General features: G+C 32.7%; 1 protein-coding gene across 2 annotated transcripts; it reads right to left on the bottom strand.

The window, feature by feature from the left end:
• Positions 1 to 11966: 11966 nt before the first annotated feature.
• LOC127698180 (phosphatidate cytidylyltransferase, mitochondrial-like) lies at positions 11967 to 18662 on the bottom strand. 2 transcript variants are annotated; one of them, XM_052201534.1, is made up of 2 exons: positions 18610 to 18662; positions 11967 to 13377 (listed from the first exon to the last, which is right to left on the bottom strand). In XM_052201534.1, the coding sequence occupies exon 2, from the start codon at positions 13076 to 13078 to the stop codon at positions 12041 to 12043; it is 1038 nt and encodes a 345-aa protein (XP_052057494.1). In that variant the 5' UTR covers positions 13079 to 13377; positions 18610 to 18662; the 3' UTR covers positions 11967 to 12040. The 2 variants fall into 2 exon arrangements, 1 of the variants encoding a protein (XP_052057494.1); XR_007980739.1 differs by lacking the exon at positions 11967 to 13377 and adding an exon at positions 16335 to 16513.
• Between the last annotated feature and the right edge of the window lie 135 nt (positions 18663 to 18797).

Here is an 18797-nt window from a genome sequence, read left to right as displayed (position 1 = left end):
AACTACCAAATATGTTGAACAGTACAGTACATCTCAACAACCACTGTCTTTACTGAGAAAGTAGACACAGAAACCAACAATGATGTTAAGATGTGCCCATTAAGGTCTAGATTTCTGACTTTGTTCAAGAATAGAATGATGTATCAGTAATTAAGTTTATGCATGCATTTTGGGGTCTCCCATTTAGTCTAACAATCGGGTTCATATATGTCTTGAAAATAAAATTCATTAAAAACTGCTGCAAAGTCAAGTGTTGAATGGATGTTGAAATATCAATGTTGTTTCAAATTTTGTATATAGATTATAACATGGCCTTTTTCATATCAGACCCCATATCAGCCCTAGGTCATGTTATCAGCCCGAGGGCCGACAGGCTCGAGGGATGATTTTGACCATGGGCTGATAAGGGGTCTGATATGAAAAACGACATGTTATGTTCTTTTTATCGTATACTTCAGCAGAAGACATACAGACAAAACTACTTTTAAAACTTTGAAACAATGCATTTGTTGTAATATTTGTTTAATTTGTATTTTTTAATAATATATTTTCCTGATCAAGGATTTGTATAGTGACACTATACAAATCCTTGTCCTGATTAATATTTTATTTTTCTCCGACTTTGTTATGTTTTACTAAAAAAAAAACGTACCATTGAGGTACATTTTCCGGAATTTGCCGAATGACGTCGAACTGTCATGCGATAACGTTACAGAAAGCATGCGATAATAACCGGAAGCAGTTGATATGAAACGTAAGCAGTTGATATAAACCGGAAGCAGTTGATAACAAAAGTCATATCACACGGCTAAGGCAATTCTTCAAATTTAATGAATAAATATATGTACAAATAAGTTTTATCATGGGGTACAATTATGCCATTATTTTCTATAAGTATATGATAAAAATTAATTATCATATACTTAGACTAAATAACATATGATTTTTACCGTATGATAATAGCATTAAATTTACGTAAATTCCATATTTTTCGAATTGGTGCTTAGCGGGCTGATATGAAAAGTTTATCACATGCTTCGATTATTATCACATGCCTTTCCGTAACGTTATCGCATGGCATTCCGGTGATACTCGGCAAATTCCGGAAAATACACCTCAATGGTACGTTTTCAGTGAAAAACATTACAAAGTAGGGTACAAAACAATTATTTGGATACTGGAAAGTATATTGTGTAAAATTAAAGAAAAAAAAAAACACAAAAAAACAACAAAAAAATGATAAAATAAATGCATTTTTAAAAGTTTCAAACATAATTTAGAAAGTTACTTTAAAAATGTTGACTTTTCCAAACAGTGTTCATTATGTATATTGTTGAATTATTTTTTTTATCGTCCATATTAAAATATATCATACTGCTGTTTTCCTTCTCTGTTGAGGCATATGGTAGATAGATTTCATATCGAATGTACTACATTTGGGGTCCGACGTCCGTGAACTTTTCACTCTTTGAACTTCTATTTGAGAACCACGTAAAATGATCAATATATTAATCTGTTATTTTTTTCCATTGTTGAAGCATATGATAAAAAGATCATAACATTTCATTTTTCATATCGCATGGATTATCAGCCCTCGGTCAATATCAGCCCTCGAGCCATGCGGCTCTTGGGCTGATATTGAACCTAGGGCTGATAATACATGTGATATGAAAAATGCCATGTAATAATCTGATAATATGAAATGAACGGTTTTTTAACGTTGAGAAACAACATTGTTTCAACGAATCAACGTTTAGTGCCTGCTGGGAATGGTCCTAGGCAGCCTGTAGACTTGAATGTACAGTAGATAAAAAGGGTTTCTAATCAGAGTCGGATTTTCTTCTCTTTTAAGGGGGAAAAGGGGGTAGACCTTTACAAGTATCACTCCAAACGTTGACTTGCCAGGGTTCCCAATTTTCAAAATCCTGGTTCCGCACCTGATAACGAAGGACAAACAGACATGTTTACTTACCATTTTGCGAGTAGAAATTTGAAAATTCACAAAATGAAATCTAGAAATAGTAATCGGTAATTTACAGATTATTAGGTTATCATGTGAGTGTGTTCTTTGGTGTTGTTTGGGTTGGGGTTTTTTTTGGAACAAAATAACATTGAACACATTCTACATACTTGAGTTCAAATTAGTCTAAAGATAAATCTTTTACCGACACCTTTCCAATAATAATGAGATGCATGAACCCTCACATCTTGTCAGGAGACATATACCGGTATTTTTAATTGGATATTTTTTTTATCTACTAGTATATAAGTGGAATACCACCAAAACAAAAATAGGACAAAAAACACAATCCCCTTGAATTTAAGTTGTAGTAAATTCACCCTGCATTTCATTGCTGAAATTTTATAACACAAAAGTCATAAACATATACCTTGGGGGATTTTAGGCACCGATCCTTTTTATACGACCGCAAAATTTTTGCGTTCGTATTATGTTATGGCGATGTCTACGTCGTCGTCCGAAGACATTTTGGTTTCCAGACAATAACTTGAGTATAAGTGTATGGATCTCTATGAAATTGTAGCACAAGGTTCCATACCACAATAGAAAGATTGGGATTGGTTTTTGGGGTTAACATCCTGGCTGTTTAGGAATATGGGGCCAAAATAGGCCAAAACAAGCATTTTTCTTTGTTTCAGGACAGTAACTTGTGTATAAGTGTATGGATCTCTATGAAATTTTACTACAAGGTTCCATATCTCAAAAGGAAAGTTGGAATTGATTTTGGGGTCATGGTCCAAACTGTTTAGGAATTAGGGGCCGAAGAACTAAATAGGTGGAAAATAACTTGAGTATAAGTCTATGGATCGCTATGAAATTGAATCACAAGGTTCAAAACCATAAAAGGAAGGTTGTGGTTAATTTTGGGGGTTATGACCCTAACAGTTTAGGAAAAAGTGCCAAAAACAATACTTTTGTAATACTTTGTTACAGTCCAAAATATCTGAAGTGACATGAGCTAATTAGTCGTAGCTTATAAATTTCTTTGGAAACGTTATGGTTAGACACAGACCATTAATTTTTTTGTAAAGGGGCGAGCGGGCATTTTTGGGTCAACAAATAATTTTTCAACTTCAATCAATACAATTTTTTTTTTACAATAACATTCAGTAACAAGAATAAAAAAAACGTAAAGATCAAATCACAGGTTGAAAGATTGGAAGAATAGTTTGAATAATTTCAAATCATATTAAGGTATGGTGTGGACAAAATAACCCTTGATATAGGACTATTGCAGATAGTTATATTTATTGCAGTCCTTTAAAAAGATAAGCATTTTTAGTGGATAAAATGAGCTAAATGTGAGTCAATAAAAGTGGATCCTGAAATTGGCAGAACACAGGAATGCACATCGTGTTGTCTACTAAGCATACATACCCCAACTCGTAATTAAAAGTATCGGAAAACAGGAAGTGGGTGTCCACAGATCGAAAAATGTTCCTTTTGTTAAGGCAGAGGAAAGAAACCATTGATGAATTATTTAGAATATTTCTGGATACACAATATAATACATGAAACAAATAGTGTCAAAAAATGAAGAGAACATTTAATTACCTGTCAGAATATGTTTCATAGATCAACATATTTCGGCGTCCATCAGTTCGTTATAAAAGGTTCGCGTCTCTAATTGTTATAACTACATTTATCCTTGAATATTTATCATTCACAAGTCTTCCCAAAACCGTTTTTAAAAGTTTTTTATGTGTTGCATTGTATATATTTTATTTTATCTTACTTTCACACTGTCATAAAACAAGAGTGCACACTGAAATGTCTCGCCTTCTTTACTAATCATTGATATTATGTTGATAGTCCTAAATATAAAGCTTTATTATAACTGTCACATAAACTTAACATTAACCAAGAAAACTAAACATTGACCAATGAACCATGAAAATGAGGTCAAGGTCAGATGAACCATGCCGGGCAGACATGTACAGTTAACAATTCTTCCATATAACAAATATAGTTGACCTATAAAAAAACAGACATAAACACAAAAACTTAACACTGAACAATGAACCGTGAAAATGAGATCAAGGTCATATAAAACCTGCGCGACTGACATATAGATCATAAAATATTTCCATACACCAAATATAGTTGACCTATTGCATATAGTATTAGAAAAAAAGACCACTGCGAAACTCAAAAACTTAACTTTGACCACTGAACCATGAAAACGAGGTCAAGGTCAGATGACACCTGCCAGCTAGACATGTACACCTTACAATCATTCCATACACCAAATATAGTAGACCTATTGCATACAGTATAAGAAAAACAGACTAAAACACAAAAACTTAACTATAACCACTGAACCATGAAAATGAGGTCAAGGTCAGATGACACCTGCCAGTTGGACATGTACACCTTACAGTCCTTCCATACACCGAATATACTAGACCTATTGCTTATAGTATCTGAGATATAGACTTGACCACCAAAACTTAACCTTGTTTACAGATCCATGAAATGAGGTCGAGGTTAAGTGAAAACTGTTTGACGGGCATGAGGACCTTGCAAGGTACGCACATACCAAATATAGTTATCCTATTACTTATAATAAGAGAGAATTTAACATTACAAAAAATCTTAACTTTTTTTTCAAGTAGTCACTGAACCATGAAAATGAGTTAAAGGACATTGGACATGTGACTGACGGAAACTTCGTAACATGAGGCATCTATATACAAAGTATGAAGCATCCAGGTCTTCCACCTTCTAAAATATAAAGCTTTTAAAAAGTTAGCTAACGCCGCCGCCGGATCACTATCCCTATGTCGAGCTTTCTGTGACAAAAGTCGCAGGCTCGACAAAAAATTATATGTTTTAAACTATATCTGCGTATTTTTTTTACCTCGATAAGAATGGAGTACTGTTTCCCCCCGAAATGATGAAACTGTGTCAACTTACCTTGCATGACGACCGTCACGCGAGCCGATTTTTGATAATATAATGGAAACGTTCTCTTGGTTGCGTGTGAAATAGTACACTTGGCGTGTGTATACATCTTCGGTAGCCAAGGGTTACGCCACAGAGGAGGGGACTGGATCGTAACCCTTGGTTGGCGAGGATGTGGTGTATACAGGACTTCGAGGTTTGATCATTAAATAAATTATTAACCTTTTGAGAAAAAAATTCAATCTAAAATCTAAATTAAAGTAAATCAGGCAGTTTACATAGGGAAGAATGACTCTTTTGAGTAAAGGTCACTTTTCAATGGTCATAGCAATAGGAGACTTAAATTCGGTGGAAATTTTCGTTTACATCTTTTGAATCATGCATTGATCCCTTGGATAAGTAAACATAATTCAAGCTTTGGTGTATAATGTTCATACAGAAGACGAAAAAACTATTATTGATTTTGAGTTCACAGAGTCGAGGACCAATGCTGCAGCTGCAGTTTTAAATATACAAAATCTGGGAATATGTTTGGTTTTAAGTCAATATCCTATATAAATGATACATCAGGTTTTTGTTCACCTGAGTGGATTATGATTCTTGGAAAGGGGTATGCTTCTACATTTAAGGCACTCACTCAATGACCAAACGACACAAAAAAATTTAAAAAAAATTAAAATTATAGTCCTCATCTCTTCAGATAGCTTTACATAGTTCAATTTAGGTGCTACACCATCGCTGGTTTGGTAGTGGATCCTGTATTTTTTTGTAACTTTTATCTCTAGCCATAAGATAAAAGGTCTGTTATTTTTATCATGTAATCTTATCCAATCAAATATTTCTACAACTTAGCCTTTCCTTAAGATTATGGTGTTGATCTGCTGGTATACTGCTTTATGGTGTTATAGTCTATTTGTGAAAAAAAAAGAGTGCACACGCTGAAATGCATAGCCTGCTTTACTTATCATGATTGAACTTATGTTCAAAGTCTGTAATATGAAGGTTTTACTACAAGTATCACATAAACTTGTGTAAATGAGGTCAAGGTCAGAGGAACCACGCCTGACAAACATGCACACCTTACAATCATACCATAACACAAATATAGTTACATTATTGCTTATATCATCTGAGACTCTTGTTTATAATACATGTATCTGATAAACAGACATAATTACGAAAACTAAACACCGACCAATTAATGAATCATAGAAGAGGCTCCAAAGAAAACGAATAGCTCATCTCACATGCACATGTTTCTGATTTTTTTATACCTATATTCCTTAATGTTATCTTAAGGTATATAGGTAAATAAAAATTCGGAAGACATATGCCATTTTGATATTTATTTTTATCCTTCATTGCAATCAATTATATAGTAACAAGTTAAACTTACAGTTACTTTCAAGGACAATAACTTCAATGAGCGGTCAATTGACAATTTCGGCCAAGTTGACTTGTTATGAACTTGTTTGTAGATTTTGTTTAACTGAACACCTTTGCTGCTTATTACAATTTCTCTCTATCTATTATAGTTTCTGCAAAATAAAACACAAAAATTAGTAAAATATGACTTTCCAGGGCATTTACTCCCATAAGGAGCCAATTGACGACTCCTCCGTGTTGACTTACTTGTAGATCATATTTTTTTGAACATTGATACTATGGAAATATTCCCTCGACCAACGAGTGTTTCCTACGGAAGCGTATTAGCGCCACACGTTTTTTTTTAATATTTCTTCCTATGTATGCGTTTTAACGCAAACCTTTGCATTATAATGCAAACCTTTGCGTTATAGCGCAAACCTTTGCGAAATAACGCAAACCTTTGCGAAATAACGCAAACCTTTGCGTTATAACGCAAACCTTTGCGATATAAAGGAAACCTTTGCGTTATAGCGCAAACCTTTGCGAAATAACGCAAACCATTGCGATATAACGCAAACCTTTGCGTTATAACGCAAACCTTTGCGATATAACGCAAACCTTTGCGAAATAACGCAAACATTTGTTTTATTTTATTTCTTATTTAAGTTTCAAAGGAAGCAGCTGTAAATGGAGGAGGCTGCATATATTAAAATTTATCAGCCTTTGTAAAATGCATTGCAATGTAAAATGCATTGCAATGTAAAATGCTTGAGTGTTTAGCACACATCATGGGATAATAATGAGCAGGATAATACATGTATGTATATATATATATATATATATATATATATATATATTTATATATTACAAAGAAAATTGAGTAAATTGAAGTTATACTGAAGAAAATAAAAAATCAACCCCGCTAGTTTAGCCGAATTTAAGTATACTTCCAAAGTAAGCGCTCGTTTGAGCATTGTGTAAGGTTGGTTAGATTCAAACAAGCTACCCTTTTTCCATAAATGTATAAGATAAAGATGTTATTTTATTATAATTATGTTCTCTACATTTAAATTGCTACCCAAGCATCTTAAATAGCTACCTCACTAGATTGAAATTAAAATTCAATGACTTTTTTTAAAGAATCTTTATCATATTCTGAGATTTCAACAAACGATTTCTTACATCAAAATTTAAAAAGAATGTTTTTTTCTGAATAATAAATTTTAAAGAAGAAAGATCCTTTTGTCTATTTGACTTATAGTTTCACAACTGTATGACATTATTTTTGCTCTTATCTAGTTTACCACTTTCCGTTATTCAAAATTTTCAAAATCTTGGCCTTTCAATTAAAATTTGCCTATACCATATCTATTTACTTGTTAAATTTATATAATCTTCTGATGCATAAACATTTTATTAATTTGTGTATAATTGCACTTCAAGTATTCCTTTATTTCTATGCATATTTATTATAATGATTTGGCCTTGTGTTCATGGTTCTTGTGGTTAAATCACAACCGAAATTTGATGACAGACGGACATGCAAATGCCGACATTTACAAAACACTGCATTCAAATTATATAATAAACATAAAATGTAAATTTAATATTATATATAGTTTTTTATTATTAAATATTCAAAACTTAATGAATAATTAAAATCAAAACGTTTGCGTTATAACGCAAATGTTTGCGTTATAACGCAAATGTTTGCGTTATAACGCAAACATAGGAAGAAATATAAAAAAAAACGTGTGGCGCTAATACGCTTCCGTAGTTTCCATAATAGTGTGGAAAACTATTTTGCCGAACTGGCGGACGGAAGGCAAACATTAATTCCACTTCGGCTTTGCCGGTAGGGGACTATAGTCTAATAACTCTATAAGGGTTCATTTGACGATTTCCGTCAAGTTGACTTATTTGTAGATCTTCAATGATTGTTCTTGGCATTTTTACTGTTTAAAAAGTTTCTTTCTCTCTCTCTCTGTTACACTTTCCCAGATAATATGCAAAAACCGCGAAATTTTCTAAAATAAAAATGACATTTCAGTGGCGAGAACTCCAAAATTATCCGATTTTTCTGAAAACTCCGCAAGCGATAGACCTTGATCTGCTGATCAATTCTAACTATGTGAGATTTGCGCTAACTGCTATAGTGTACGAGATATAAGCCAAAAAATTTAAATTTACTAAAAATTCACATTTCAAGGGCAAAAACTCAACAAGAGGCTCTCAAGAGCCTGAATCGCTCACCTGTAATTTTTTTGTTAAAATTTTTCATCAATGATTATTTTTGCTTTTCAATATATATTAATGAGTGGCTTAAAAATGCCATTTAAATGTTCTTTGTATCCGTCATATTTTCTTCAAAAGCAAAAAAAAATGCATTTTACCCCTATGTTCCATTTTAGCCATTGTGGCTATGTTTCTTGATGTACAAGGAAATAAAATACAAAATTTATACAAGATACTCTGAAACTCATTCAGCCTAAGTTTGGCTGAAATTGATTCAGCAGTTTCAAAGGAGAAGATTTTTTAATGTAAGCAAACTAGATTAGATGAACAAATTGTGAAAAATTGTCTTTAAAGGACAATAACTCCTTAAGGGGTCAATTGACAATTTTGGTCATATAAAACTTATTTGTTATCTACAAAAAATAACCTAAAAATCAGATACACGTTTTTGCTGTTTACAGTTTATCTTCATCTATAATACTATTCAAAATAATAACCGAAAACTGCAAAATTTCCTTAAAATCATCAGAGCAGGGGCAATAACCTAAAAATCAAATAATCGATTTTGCTGATAATTTCAGGGCAGGTAGACCTTGACCTTATGAATACTTTAACTTCTTGTCTGATTTGCTCTAAATGCTTTAGTTTTTGAGATATAAGTAAAAAACTGCATTTTACCCTATGTTCTATTTTTAGCCATGGCGGCCATGTTTTCTGAGGAAACAGAAAATAAAACACAAACTTTATTCTAGATAACCTAAGAATCATTCAGCTTAAGTTTGGTTGGAATTGGTTCAGTAGTTTCAGAGGTGAAGATTTTTTATCAAAGTTAGAAAACATGATAAACAAATTGTGTAAAATTGTTCTTAAAAGGCAATAACTCCTTAAGGGGTCAATTGACAATTTTGGTCATGTAAAACTTATTTGTAGATCTTACTTTTCTGAACATTTTTGCCTTTTACAGTTTATCTTTATCTATAATAATATTGAAGATAATAACCAAAAACTGCAAAATTTCCTTATAATTACCAATTTAGTGGCAGCAACCCAACAATGGGTTGTTAGATTCATCTGAAAATTTCAGGGCTGATAGAACTTCACCTAATGAACATTTTTATCCTGTAAGATTTGCTCTAAATGCTTTGGTTTTTGAGATATAAACCATAAACTGCATTTTACCCCTATGTTCTATTTTTAGCCATGGCCCCCATGTTTTTTGACAAAACAGAAAATAAAACACAAACTTTATTCTAGATAACCTAAGAATCATTCAGCTTAAGTTTGGTTGGAATTGGTTCATAAGTTTCAGAGGGAGAAGATGTTGATTAAAGTTAGAAAACATGATAAACAAATTGTGTAAAATTGTCCTTAAAAGGCAATAACTCCTTAAGGGGTCAATTGACAATTTTGGTCATGTAAAAACTTATTTGTAGATCTTACTTTGCTGAACATTTTTGCTGTTTACATTTTTGCCTTTTACAGTTTATCTTTATCTATAATAATATTCAAGATAATAACCAAAAACTGCAAAATTTCCTTATAATTACCAATTTAGTGGCAGCAAACCAACAATGGGTTGTTAGATTCATCTGAAAATTTCAGGGCTGATAGAACTTGACCTAATGAAAATTTTTACCCTGTCAGATTTGCTCTAAATGCTTTGGTTTTTGAGATATAAACCATAAACTGCATTTTATTCCTATGTTCTATTTTTAGCCATGGCAGCCATGTTTTTGACGAAACAGAAAATAAAACACAAACTTTATTCTAGATACCCTAAGGATCATTCAGCTTAAGTTTGGTTGGAATTGGTTCAGTAGTTTCACAGGAGAAGATGTTTGAAATAGTTTACACCGGACGGACGATGACGCCGAACGCTAAGTGATGGCAAAAGCTCACAGTTCCTTCGGAACAGTGAGCTTAAAATGTGGATACGACTGCAGAGGTCAAACTCTGATCAGTTGGGGCAAGTATGGACACAATATTCAAGCTTGATACAACTCTGAATTTGGATAGTGATTAAATATTTGACACATTATAGATTTCTGACACAGAATAAATGTGGTCACATAACTTAAAAATTTGAAATGGGACATTTAATCTACTTAATGGTCCAATATCCAAAATCCAATTCCATTTACTTATACTAAAGTTATTGTTTGGAAACCAAATGTCTTCGGACGACGACATAATAGCAATATATATACAAACGCAAATTTTTTGCAGTTGTATAAACATGGGTTGTCCAATTTTTTCTGAAAATATGACAGCTGATAGACCTTACCTGCTGATTATTTTTCCCATGTCAGATTTACTCTAGCTACATAAGTTTTTGAGATAAAAGCCAAAAACGGTATTTTACCCCCCATGTTCTATTTGTAGCACCAGTGGGTAAGGTTAATGATGGATCAAATTCCCGCAATTTAGGTAAGGGGAGCTTAATATTGAAGTCAAGGTCAGATGAACCCTCCAAGACAACATGTACAAATGTATATCATGCAATGATTCCATACATCAATTATAGTTGACCTATTGCTGTAGTATCAGATAAACTGAGAAATCCATGAAAACTTAACACTGACCAATGAAACAATGTAAAAATGTAAATGAGGTCAAAGTCATATGTAACCTGCCAGACAGACATGTATACCTTACAATCATTCTATACACCAAATGATGATGACATATTGCTCATAGTATATGAGATATGGACATGAAAAGCTTACCTTGGTCACTGATCCATGAAATGAGGTCGAGGTCAAGTGAACCCCTTCTGACCTTGCAATGATCCCATATATCAGATAAAGTTATCCTGTTAATCATAATAAGTGAGTATTTCACAAAAATGCACTCTTTAACAACTAGTTGCTGAACCATGAAAATGAGATCAAGGACAATGGAAATGTGACAGACGGAAATTTCGTAATATAAGGCATCTGCATAAAAGGTATGAAGCATCCAGGTCTTCTCCCTTCTGAAAAAAAGCTCAATACAAATAGTTTTACACTGCAACCAGATAGTAATCCCAACAGTGTATGTTGCATTCTGTGACTTTCATCACAGGCGAGAAAAAAACCCAACTGTGAGAAGCATTTTGTAGAAAGTTGATAATCTTCTTTTTTTCATTTTGGCCAATCCACTGTTCAGGGGAGAGGGATTTTTCATGCTCAACCTTTAAAAAAACAACTGTATGAAGTGATTTTTTTTTTTGAGAAGGGGGGACTTGAAGATGGCTTAAACCTATATATTCAAAATAATCAATGACTTTGCAGGAGAATTTGATTTAGTTTCAAACGTATTGTACAGGTTGTATTTGTTTTAGTAATTGATAGGTTTTTAAAAATCTGATTTTTAAATGGCAATTTCGTACAAAATAGTTAAGAGTTTGGTACTATTTTCAAATTCATATGAATTTACATTTAACTTGTATTATCACAAATACAAAAAAAGATGTATTTATTATAACTGCACACAAATATACACATGTACTGTAAGTATGATATAAATGTTATGCTAATTTTTATTGTTCCCTTTTATCATTTTCTTGACTTTTTTAAAACTATATCTGAAAGACTTGACTATCCCAGCAGTAAGTATAGTTTTAATACTCTGACCCCAGCTAGAATTGGTGACAATTTTCTGTATGCTTCTTGTAACATAGTCATCACAATGACTCTCGTGAGCCAAGTTCCGTATAATTTCCTCCATGTCTGGTAGGCCACCTGATCGCTTACGAAGTACCACCATATTGACATGGACTGACTTTGGCAAGAGATTTAAATGATGGAATTGTGATATATGTGTTGGGTACTGTTCTAGACGACTTTCATCTTTATGCCAGATCACATGATTTTCACCCTCAATTATTTTTTCATACAACTGCCTGAAATAAGGTAGGTTCGGTTTCACAATATTTGACACTTTATTTTTATCTTCTCCAAATTGCATTCTAAAATCTCCTGAATATGACAGACTTGTTATTTTTGTATACAACTCTTCTTCAGTGAATGATTCTGGAAGCAAAAGCAATGCAGCATGCATAGCACTTTGTAAATTAATGTGCATAGCAGATAATAAATGTTTATTTGTTGGTATAACTAAAAGTTTGACCGGCTTGTGAAGTCGACCACTCACATAAAGTGTATCCCAGTCTAATAAATCTGTAATGAGACGGTCAGTACTTATAACACCATATTTAATTAATGTTCCTTCATGTTGAACTAGGGTGTTAAAATATGTTCCTGCCCCATAATTATCCTGAATTTTTGCTACTCTTTTGGGACCAAAAAACCTCAGAAATGAGTAATGTTTGGGATACATTTTAATGTTTTGCTGATGCCACTTTTGTGGATCATCCACAACAAAAATATAATCCAGCATGTTTTTACTCATGTCAGTATGTCCTGTCTGTTTAAAAACACCAGATCCATAGGCAAAGGCCATTTGCATTCCATCGTTTGGGAAACTACCAATAATTCTTTGATGGACATCTTCACGCTTTACTAAAGTGGATGTCCAGCGTACAATAGTATGGAAATTCAACCTAATCATTTTATCAAAGTTTAAAATATTTCGCTGTTATTTATTTTTTCTTCAATTGATCATCTACAAATACACCCATCTTTTGAACATCTTCCATTTTCAACATGTCCAATTGTTTTCTACCCTGCCTAATGAGGTACTCTATACGTAATGTTTCTGTCCTTGGAATATTTGCGTTCTTTTTAAATTGGACTTTTACATAACTGTCAATCCCAGGCTTCTGTTTACCAATCTTTAAAAATTCTCTATATAATAACAAAACCTCTTTTTGAATCTTACTGTGACGTATCATACTGATTGATGATCACCTAAAAAGAAAAATATTTATAAAACTGAATTCTCAAATTTAAAAAAGATCATAACAAACTAGAGGCTCTAAAGAGCCTGTGTCGCTCACTTAGGGAATACATGTAGGTCTATGTGCATGTTCATCAAAGGACACTCTCCAAAAAGTCTTTTTTGTTGATCTTGTATTGCTGATTATTTTATCTGTTTAGTTTCTTTCTATCTTCTTTAGTTTTTGCTCAAAACACAAAAGAGGTAAAAAAAATCTTATTTAAGGGCAATCACTCCAATAAAGAGTGACAGTTTACTACCTATATTGGCAAAATTTGACTTGTTAGTAGATCTTGCCTAGCTGATCATTTTTGTGATTTAAAATGTCTAATTATCTGTTATAATTTTTTTCATGTAAGGCAAATGCTCTCTCAAGAGCCTGTGTCGCTCACCTGTATTTACTGATGCTTTGGAAATCATGTAAAATAAGGTTAAATCATAATTAATAGTATTAGATATTAGATATTATAATGATATCTAAGATAATAACAAAAAACTGCAAAATTTTTGTAAAATAACTAACTCAGGGGCAGCAACCCAACAACGGGTCGTCGGATTTGTCTGAAAATTTCAGGGCAAATAAATCTAAATCTGATGAACATTTTTGCCACCTGTCAGATTTGCTCTAAATGCTTTAGTTTCAGAGATATAAACCAAAAACTGCATTTTACCCCTATGTTCTATTTTTAACTAAGTTGGCCATGATGGTTGGAAGGCGGGGTCATCAGACAAATTTTTTAAACTAGATACCCTAATAATGATTATGGCCAAGTATGGTTACATTTGTATCAGTAGTTTCAGAGAAGAAGATTTTTGTAAAAGATCACAAAAATTTACGAAAAATTGTTAAAAATTGACTATTAAGGGCAATAACTCCTTAAGGGGTCGACTGACAATTTTGGTCATGACAACTTATTTGTAGATCTTACTTTGCTGAACATTATTGCTGTTTACAGTTTATCTCTATCTATAATAATATTCAAGATAATAACCAAAAACTGCAAAATTTCCTTAAAATTACCAATTCAGGGGCAGCAACCCAACAACAGGTTGTCAGATTTGTCTGAAAATTTCAGGGCAGATAGATCTTGACCTGATAATCAGTTTTACCATATGTCAGATTTACTCTAAATGCTTTGGTTTCAGAGATATAAGCCAAAATCTACATTTTACCCCTATGTTCTATTTTTAGCCATGGCGGCCATCTGGGTTGGTTGGCGGGGTCATCGGACACATTTTTTAAACTAGATACCCTAATGATGATTGTGGCCAAGTTTGGTTAAATTTGGCCCAGTGGTTTCAGAGGAGAAAATTTTTGTAAAAAGCTAACGACGACGACGGACGACAAGTGATGAGAAAAGCTCACTTGACCCTTCGGGTCAGGTGAGCTAAAAATGATAAAAATTGTCATTAAAAAAGGGCAATAACTCCAATAAGAAGTCATCGGACATTTTCTCTATACTGTCTTCATTGTAGATCTTGTCTTGCTGATCATTTTAGCTTATTTAAGTTTCTATCTATCTATTATAATTTTTAAGATTTAAGGCAAAAACGCAAAAAAATGGTAAAAATTGTCATCAAAGGGCAATAACTATAATAAGGAGTCCGCTTATGATTTCGATCATGTCGACTTATTTGTAGAACTTGTCTTGCTGATAAATTTTGCAATTTAAAGTTTCTCTCTATCTATTATTGTTTTCAAGATAATAGGCAAAAATGAAAAAAATGGTAACATTTGTCATTTAAGGGCAATAACTCCTATAAGAAATCTTCCAACAGTTTTGACGTACATGAACAATTGGAAGAGCTCAACATTCTGAAGATTTTTGCTTATATCAGATTTTTTTTTAACTATAAAGGTTTTTAAAATATTAGACAAAACTTGCATTTTACCCTATGTTCTATTTTTAGCCATGTAGGCCATCTTGGTTGGCAGGCAGGGTCATCTGACACATTTTTAAAACTAGATACCCCAATGCTGATTGTGGCCAAATTTGGTTAAATTTAGCCCAGTAGTTTCAGAGGAGAAGACTTTTGTAAAAGTAAACAGACGACGACGGACAACAAGTGATGAGAAAAGCTCGCTTGGCCATTATGGACTAAAAAGAGTGTACACTAGCACACATTGAAATGTCTCTCTTGTTTTTATCATGATTGAATTTTTGATTGATTTATTTTTTAAAGCATTTGGTTTCTGCAGCATAACTTCCATGACTTCAGTTTCCCTTTATGGATTTAGTTGACACTTATGTATACTCAGATGCTGCATGAGGGTATGTATACAGAAATCCTAGGTCAAAGGTTTAAGAAACTATTATTGACAAGTGGAAACATTGAGCTGCTCTTATGTTAATGTTTTTTTACAAAAAAAGCATTCATTATATCAAACAAACCTAACTGTAATTGTAAAACTTCATTTTCTGCCCACCTTATATCAATCAAGAGCACATAATTTAAAACCATCCTTTACACAATAATGGGTAAGATTTCAATTCGTTATCAAATCTTTAAATCTTATCTTAAATGTGAAAAAATATTGACACTCGGATTGACTCATTCCATTTGAAAGAACTAAGTTGCTATTCCTATTTTGGCATTGCACAACATCATGAAAACATCAAAATTGCTTTCAGCAACTGCTAGCATTCATTTTTAGAATAGATCTTTTGAGTTTCCTTATGTTACATTTGTATAAATTTCACCTTCAACTACAAAATGTGTTAATACATGTATGTCAACAGACATTCTCAGTATCAACTTTGACATAGTAAACAGGAATGGAATCTTATATTAATTGTTTAAACAGTATAGGTTAAGCTTATGTGAGGCCAAGATTTATCCTCTGCCCCAGCACAGCGTTGTGAAGAGTGACCTCTGTCAGACCATTGGATTGTCGGACTGTCAGACTATTTGACCATTGAACTCACTGTCAGACTACTAGAATGTCCTTATTTCTGGGTGTCGGATTATAGCTACTCTCCATGTGTACCTGGTTGTAGATGTAAGGAATGATAATATTCAACATGATTCATTTGTTCCTAGTTAGAAATTAAGGTAAAAGTATAATTTTCTTGACATACATGTCACAGACTCTTGACCATGTTGACTCTGTAAAAGAAACCAACCTACATGTAGAATATTAGAATATTAGAATATTTTTTTTTTTATTTACCAAATTAGGGCCCCAGGAGGGCATATAGCATACAAACAATATTATTATAAACAATAACATATGCAATACACAGACAATAGATATGTAACCTGTGTTATAAAAACAATAAAATAGAATAATATACTACAGAAAATACACTCAACAAAATAGTAGCAATGTATTATTATTCAATGAATACTATGTTGACATTGACTCAAGTGCACCCGGTAAGTGTATTTTTACTTTGAAAAACAAACAAGAGGCATTAGCAGTTTGTGCGGAGAAATCTCAATATAAAAAATAAAAAATAAAAAAAAAAACAATTTAAGCACTTGCACATTTGACTCTGAGGTATACTATACTGCAAATAACAAGTTAGTATATTTAATAAAGGATATTTAATATGACTTATCTGCAAAAAGCACCAAGAGTCGGTGCTTAAAGGGAAGTCCCTACTTGTACTTAATGCAGATGAGTCAAACTCCTAAATTATTTAAAATATATTTTAAAAACATATTTTTAAGATTATAGATTCTGTGTCCAGCCAGCAAAGATCATCAAGGGACGGTGCCATAGAATTTGAAATTCTTCTTATGATCTGTGCAGGCTTAACAGGGTATCCAAATTCATATTAAAGAGTTATATTGAAATTAGTTATTGCAGATTATGTTGTCCTTAAATTCTTAGTATCTTCTATATATTTATAAAATGCAAATAGTACATTGGGATCCTCATTATTCATTATCCAAATTAATTTGTTATTAATATTTAAATTTTGAAAGTTTGGACATGATTTTAATATACTTTGCATCAATTCCTCTCTTTTTAATAAATGAGTGTCACATTTAAATAAAAAATGAACTTCATCCTAACCCTCACCAGAGGTGCACCTGAGACAAATTCTGTTTTGTAGAAGAGTACCCTGGTATCTACCAGATTCAATTTGCAATTTGTGAGCAGATATTCTTAATCTAGTTATACATTTCCTTTGCTCAAAATGTCGCATTATTGACAAATAATTTTCAAAACCGAAGTTGCACTTGAATGTTACATAAGTTCATACTTTACCATCTTTATGTATATCTAGCTGTTTTTTCCACAATGTAGTATAGTATCCCTTAACAATCTGACCACAGTGTAATTTAAATGTTGAATATTTTTCAGGAATATGCTTTTCTATGCCTGACATTTTTTCCCTTAAAATATTAATTGATCCATACCAAGAGGGTTTTTTTTGTTTCAAATAGCTTTTGAGAACAATTATATGCAGCTTTTAACAAGGGAAATGATGAGCCAATATTTTCTAAACGATGCCAATATCCTAAAACATGTTTGACTATATCATAGTGCAGTGGAAAACGGCCTTATTCAGACAAAACTGCAAAGTTTGTACTTTTTCTATTAACACCTAAAATATATTTGCAGAATTTAATATGAAGTTTTTCACAAAGTATCCTTGAGTAAATTGTATCCACCGATATGTTTTCTTTTTTTAAACGTGCAGTAAAGGGATTAAAATATCCCCAAATATATACCTTGAAAGTGGTGTGTGTGTACACATGCACAGCACTTGTTTCTATTGTGATGGGATTGCTTCCCTTCATTAGTAGACACTTAGTCAGCTTTAAGCGGTTGAGCTAAGGAAATACTTCTTCAGCTCAGTCGGTTAAAGCGCTGCCTTGTAACACAGAGGTCCCTGTGGAGACAATGTAATTTTCTCATAAGAATCATGCTCTTCGGTTACACTATCAATGAGAAAGCCGACTATCATTCTTCTAATTCTATAATATATTGATAGTCTTCCTTCCACAGACACTTGTTGCTATCAATGAGAAGGTCGACTATCATTGTTCTATCATATATCGATAGTCGACCTTCCCATGGATAGAAACAAGTGCCTGTGCGACCTTCCCATTGATAGACAGAAGTGGCTGTGCCTGTGTGTATATCCTATCACCAATGCCATCAAGCTTCGCGTGCTATCAGATCATCAAATTGTGTGGGAATAAATACTTATAATTTTTTTCAAAAATGGTTACATTTATACTCTTACATGTTCTTGAAGTTTGCTCTTGACCAAACCATAAATGTAAGGGAGATAATTCTACGGCGTTAATTAAGTACGGTGAAGATATGTGGTAAATCCGGACAGTTTTTAAAATAAATGTGGACACACAAAAATGTCTCATTCTTATGTAAACTCTGTGATGATGAAGATAAAGACTTTGTTTTAGAACCTAT

The sequence above is a fragment of the Mytilus californianus genome, unplaced genomic scaffold (genome assembly GCF_021869535.1).
Source record: "Mytilus californianus isolate M0D057914Y unplaced genomic scaffold, xbMytCali1.0.p SCAF_4, whole genome shotgun sequence".
NCBI lineage: Eukaryota > Metazoa > Mollusca > Bivalvia > Mytilida > Mytilidae > Mytilus > Mytilus californianus.
The sequence above is the reverse complement of the archived record's forward strand: the minus strand, read 5'-3'. Positions and strand labels throughout refer to the sequence as shown.

Coding starts and splice junctions, on each gene's coding strand:
- LOC127698180 (XM_052201534.1), bottom strand. CDS start 13,078: ATGATTAGGTTGAATTTCCATACTATTGTACGCTGGACATCCACTTTA.